Source organism: Ciona intestinalis, unplaced genomic scaffold (genome assembly GCF_000224145.3).
Source record: "Ciona intestinalis unplaced genomic scaffold, KH HT001061.1, whole genome shotgun sequence".
Lineage (NCBI taxonomy): Eukaryota > Metazoa > Chordata > Ascidiacea > Phlebobranchia > Cionidae > Ciona > Ciona intestinalis.
In genome coordinates this window covers 15,485-20,904 of record NW_004191382.1, presented here as the reverse complement: position 1 = coordinate 20,904, position 5,420 = coordinate 15,485, and the positions used below count along the sequence as shown (strand labels likewise).

Genomic DNA, 5,420 nt, shown 5'->3' with positions numbered 1-5,420 from the left:
AACAATGCAAAAAAAGTCATGCCCCTGGATACTATAGTTATGTTAAAACTAAACAGAATATAATAATAACTTTATTTGTCTCTTCGATTACGGTAGCGAAGATTTGGGAATTTTTTAAACGAAAAGACAGGATATAGCGACAAAACAACAGTTGTTAAAACACGCTTACAGTTAAACACGGGTGTTCTAATTATTACTATTTTTTTTTTGGGGGGGGGGACACCTTTTCTGTTTCCATTTGGTATTAAACAAAGAACATTCAAAGAATTTTAAAACTGTATTCTCACCATTTCCATAGACCGTTGTTAATTGTTTGAAACAGGATCAGGATATTTGGATATTATGTGCTAAAGTGTCCCATTTTACCCCACCCTACTATATATAAAACTGCCATAAATAAATATAAATATAACCAGTCTGTTAGAATAATTTCTATTTTTTTCACCAGAAAAACTCGTCAAAACCAATACCACATTCTGTAACCAAAGTTGACGAAACTAAATTTAATTCATTTCCGCGATCTCAATCTCAGTCTACTAATGTACTTACTTGACCTGAAGTGACCTCTACGACCTTGAGTACCCTAACGCAGTGCAGTTGAGAGAACATGCAGTTATTCGTTTATCTTAAAATGTCGCGTATGTTTTGTTCAAGCGGTGAAACATGCAACGATTTTGGATATTTTTTCTTTGTTTTTTTATTAAAATTTTTTAATGTTTAAAATTAATTTTTTTGGAATTTTTTGGAATTTTGGATTTATTTTAAATGAAATTTTTGGTTAATTTTTTAATGAATTTTTCAGAATTTTTTTGAAATGGATATTCTGAATCTTTTTAATTGAAGTTTATTAAATTTTATTAGGTAATTTTTTAATGAAATTTTTAGATTTTTATTAAATGAAAATTTTTAATTGAAATTTCTGTATTTTTGAATTAAAATCTCTGGTTTTATTTTAAATTGTATTTTTAAGTAAATTTTTTTTTTTGGATTTTGGATCTTTTAAATGAAATTTCAGGTTTTTTTTAATGTAATTTTTAAATATTTTCTAAATGAAATTTTTAATTAAAATGCACTGACTGGCTCCTAAACGCCGGCAATGTTTTAGTGCCTACAGCATTTATGTGAAAAAGTTTTTAACTTTAATTTGATGTATTATGTACTTTACTATTTCTTTTCTCGTTTTTCCTTTAACGTGGTGGTGTACGTTTGTTTTAATGCGCTAGGCAATTAAAAATTAAAAGCAGTTTGCTGTTTTTTATTGGAGGTGTTATATGATTACATCAAGCTATGTGAAAAAATGGTTAGCAGGCCTGCCTCTAACCCAGTGGTAATGGGTTCAAGGCTTGTCGCTGCTACCATTGTGGGCGTATGTGTTTTTGGACAACACCCTTAACGGCAATTGCTCCAACCCAGTGGTCACTAATGGGTTGTCCAAATTATCAGCCATACATAAAAAAATCCAATAAAAAATAATCACCCACAAAGTAACATACATGGTAACTCGTAAGCTGGCTAGAGGTGTTAAACCCGTGTGATAACGACTGTCGTTTTCCGGCCACGCGAGGATAAAGTAAGTTACATTCATTCATTCATCACAATCACACAAAAATTGACTAAGGTGTATAAAACAAAACACTTGTGTTATAACGACCGTCGTTTGCTAGCCAAGACAGGACAAAGCAAGTTACATTTATCCATTTATTCATTCTAAGTATAAAACAAAACACTTGTGTTATAACGACCGTCGTTTGCTAGCCAAGACAGGACAAAGCAAGTTACATTCATCCATTTATTAATTCTAATTACACTTAATAGCAAAGAATGCAAAATTCTTTAAAAATATTTAGAAAAAGCTGTATAATAAAATTCGTAATTAACTGTATGCTTGTTTAAAACAATACATGTGTAGTTTGTGTACATAAAATTTAAACAAAAAATAAACCCAATTATTTAACTGTATTCTATGTAAAAATAACATATATATATATAATATGAACAAAGAATCTTATTTAATTTTGAAAAATTTCTTTAACCCAATTAAAAAAAAAAGAATTTTTGTAGAAGATGAAGTAACAGATACATTAAAACAGTACGTGTACATCAATTTTGAACAAAATATGTCCGTTTATTTTAAAACAATTTTAAACCCAATAAAAAATTAAACACTTTTTTAAAGTTTTTGTGTCTGACACATTGTATTTTAACTCTTTTTATTTAAAAAAAAAATTTTACTCAATAAAAAAATTTATCATTTTTTAAATATTAATTTCTGACAATTTATTAAAATTAAATATAGTAGGGTGGGGGAAGATGGGACACCTTTTCATTCTATTTTCTCGTACATTTTGGTAGCAAACAAAAAAATTCAAGGAATTATAAAACCTTGTCCTCGCGACTTTCATATACCATTGTTAATTGTTTAAAATACGATCAGGATATTTATATATTTCGTGGTAAAGGTGTCCCATCTTCCAATTTTTCTGACAATTTTTTTAGACTCTTTCCATTTTAAAAGATTTTTTTTTAATACATTTTTTTTTTTTACATTTTTTTTAAATTTTAGTGTCTGTCGTATTACATAGCTAGAGACACGTTTTGCTTGAACAGTTGCATGACGTAATTTTTGTGAGCTTGTGTGTGTATATTGTCCCATTTGTGCATAACATTTGGACATCTAGTACCACGGTTTCATTTGGTTCTTTTGGTACATTTGGTACACAGCATCGGCAGTCGGTATGTAGTATGTTTTTGACGTATCTGTTACGGAAATACAAATTTTAATCCGTTTAGCGTTCCTGCCTTTTAAGCTAGATGTAATGGGTTCAAGGCTCGTCGCTGCTACCATTGTGGGCGTATGTGTCCTTGGGCAAGACACTTAACAACAATTGTTTTAACCCAGTGGTCACTTATGGGTTGTCCAAATTATCAGTCATATATAAAAAAATCTGTTACAAAGTAACATACATGGTAACTTGTAAGCTGGCACGAGGTGTATAAAACAGAACAACCATGTTATAACGACCATCATTTTCCAGCCACGCGAGGATAAGGTAAGTTACATTTATTCAATTTTGAGTGAATAGGCAACAACAGTCATTATAACACAAGTGTTCCGTTCCATACATCTCATGCCAGCTGACAATTTATTAATAAAATTTGAAAGTGAATTTTTTTCTGTTTGGTAATTTGAACAACCTATTATAGTGACCACTGGGTTGGAGCAATGAAATATCTTGCCAACAAACAACACAATAGAAACAGCAGAAAGTTTGGATGCAATAAGTTTGGAGTCAAAAAAAAAAATTAAACATAAATGGCTCGTTTGTCTGCTAGGTGTAGCGACCACGCTTATTTTTCCAACTAAATGTAAAAAAATTTAACTGTAAGCGTGTTTACCAACTTTTGTTTTGTCGCTATATCTTGTCTTTTCTAAAAAAAATTTCTAAATCTTCGCTACCGTAATTGAAGAAACAAACAAAGTTGTTATTATTGAAATAAATTACCTTGAAGTAGAAGTACATTGTCCAGTGCAGTTGGCTATATCAACAGGTGTTGCACTTCTACAATTTCCAACAGTTATAATATCAGTGTAGTTTTCGACAGCGCAGTTGTTTACTGGCTGATTACATTTTCTACAGCAGTGATCGGAGTCCCCTGTTAAAAAAGATATTTCAATATTTTTTCGCCAAAATTTTAGATTTTTTTTTTAATAGTGAGTCATGGCTTATTAATTTTTTTAAATTTTATTTTTAAGTTACAGTTTTCCTTATTTTAAAGTAAAAAAATGCTTAAAAAAAACCTTTCTCAAAAAAACCTAAAATTTACATTCATAAACTTAAAACAATAATTTAAATTAATTAATAGCGCTAAGCATTAAGGGAAAATTAACTTAACTAAAATAGAAATTGTCCAAATCTTTTTTAATGTATACTAGGGTGGGGGAAGATGGGACACATTTCGGTATAATATCTCGCCCCATTTGGTAGTAAACAAAGAACATTCGAAGAATTATAAAACCGTATCCTCACGACTACCATTAACCGTTGTTAATTGTTTAAAACAGGATCAGGATATTTGGATATTATGTGCTAAAGGTGTCCCATCTTACCCCACCCTACTATACATAAAACTGCTTTACACGATACAAAACACTGGTATTAATTGAATGTATAAATGCATAACAATTTAATTTTACAAACATGTATTAAAATAAACACTGTACAACAGTGATAGTGCTATGATTAGCCTATTTTCCCCCAAAAGCTAATAATGTGACAACAAAAAATGTTCACGCTTAAATTTTTATCTTTTAAAATTTTCACTTCTAAAGGTTATTCGCCTATTTGGTAGTTAACATTAAAACTGTTGCCCAAGGACACACACACAATACTAGCAGCATTAAGCCTTGATCCCAGTACCTCTTATTAAAGACAAGATTTTATGACTTATTGTTTTATCAGTATATCCTGTCTTTTCGTTTAAAATATTTCGAAATCTTCGCTACCAAAATCGAAGAAACAAAAAATTGTTATTAATTTTAGCTTTTAAAAATCTATCCTAGCGTATATAACTTACATTCAATGTATTTCAATGGACATTTTTGATCAAAATCCGAACATGTTTTTTCCCGGCAGGACATAAAATCAACAGCTTTACATTCACAAGTACTGCAGTTGTTTCTTTTCCATGTTGAACCAACCTAAAAATATAAATGAACGTAACTTACTTTATCCCCGCGTGGCTGAAAAACGACAGTCGTTATAACACGGGTGTTCTGTTTCATACACCTCATGCTTGATTTTAGGTTATAAAAGAATGAATGTAACTTGCTTTATCCCCGCGTGGCCGGAAAACGACAGTCGTTATAACATGGGTGTTCTGTTTCATACACCTCATGCTTGCTTTTAGGTTATAAAAGAATGAATGTAACTTGCTTTATTCCCGCATAGCCAAAAAACGACAGTCGTTATAACACGGGTGTTTCGTTTCATACACCTCGTGACAGCTTACGAGTTACCATGTATGTAACTTTGTGAATGAATAAATGTAACTTACTTTATCCTTGCGTGGCCGGAAAACGACAGTCGTTATCACATGGGTGTTCTGTTTCATACACCTCGTGCCAGCTTACAAGTTACCACATATGTAACTTCAGTAAAAATAATATTTTTTTTGGTATGAAATTAATTTGAATATATCATGATTGACTTTGTTAGAGCTTTATTCGGGTAAAATAATAAATTTATCTTCGTCTGCTTACGAGTTACCATACTTTTTCAACTTTGTGTATGATTTTTTTTGTTATGACTTTTAATTTGGACAACCCATTAGTGACCGCTGGGTTGAAGCAATTGCCGTTAAATGTCTTGCCCAAGGACACATACGCCCATCATGATAACTGCGACGAGCCTTGAACCCAT

At 31.0% G+C, this 5,420-nt stretch overlaps 2 protein-coding genes across 3 annotated transcripts in view; one reads left to right on the top strand and one right to left on the bottom strand.

Annotated features, from left to right (window-relative positions):
- The window catches only part of LOC100185913 (zinc transporter 1-like), a 16,288-nt gene extending 15,044 nt beyond the window's left edge, over positions 1-1,244 (top strand). The window contains exon 12 of one of the 2 annotated variants that reach the window (XM_002128156.3): positions 449-1,244. In XM_002128156.3, the coding sequence (XP_002128192.1) occupies positions 449-553 (105 nt within the window). In that variant the 3' untranslated portion in view covers positions 554-1,244. Of the gene's footprint in view, positions 1-445 lie in introns of both variants that reach the window. The other variant, XM_026839860.1, reaches the window with a different exon arrangement.
- A 1,311-nt stretch (positions 1,245-2,555) lies between these two features.
- Positions 2,556-5,420, bottom strand: part of LOC101243406 (hemocytin-like) — an 18,343-nt gene continuing 15,478 nt past the window's right edge. The window contains exons 19-21 of the mRNA XM_018816899.2: positions 4,576-4,699; positions 3,504-3,654; positions 2,556-2,757 (exon numbers count right to left, since the gene is read on the bottom strand). Coding sequence (XP_018672444.1) covers positions 2,583-2,757; positions 3,504-3,654; positions 4,576-4,699 — 450 coding nt within the window. The 3' untranslated portion in view covers positions 2,556-2,582. The remainder of the gene's footprint in view (positions 2,758-3,503; positions 3,655-4,575; positions 4,700-5,420) is intronic.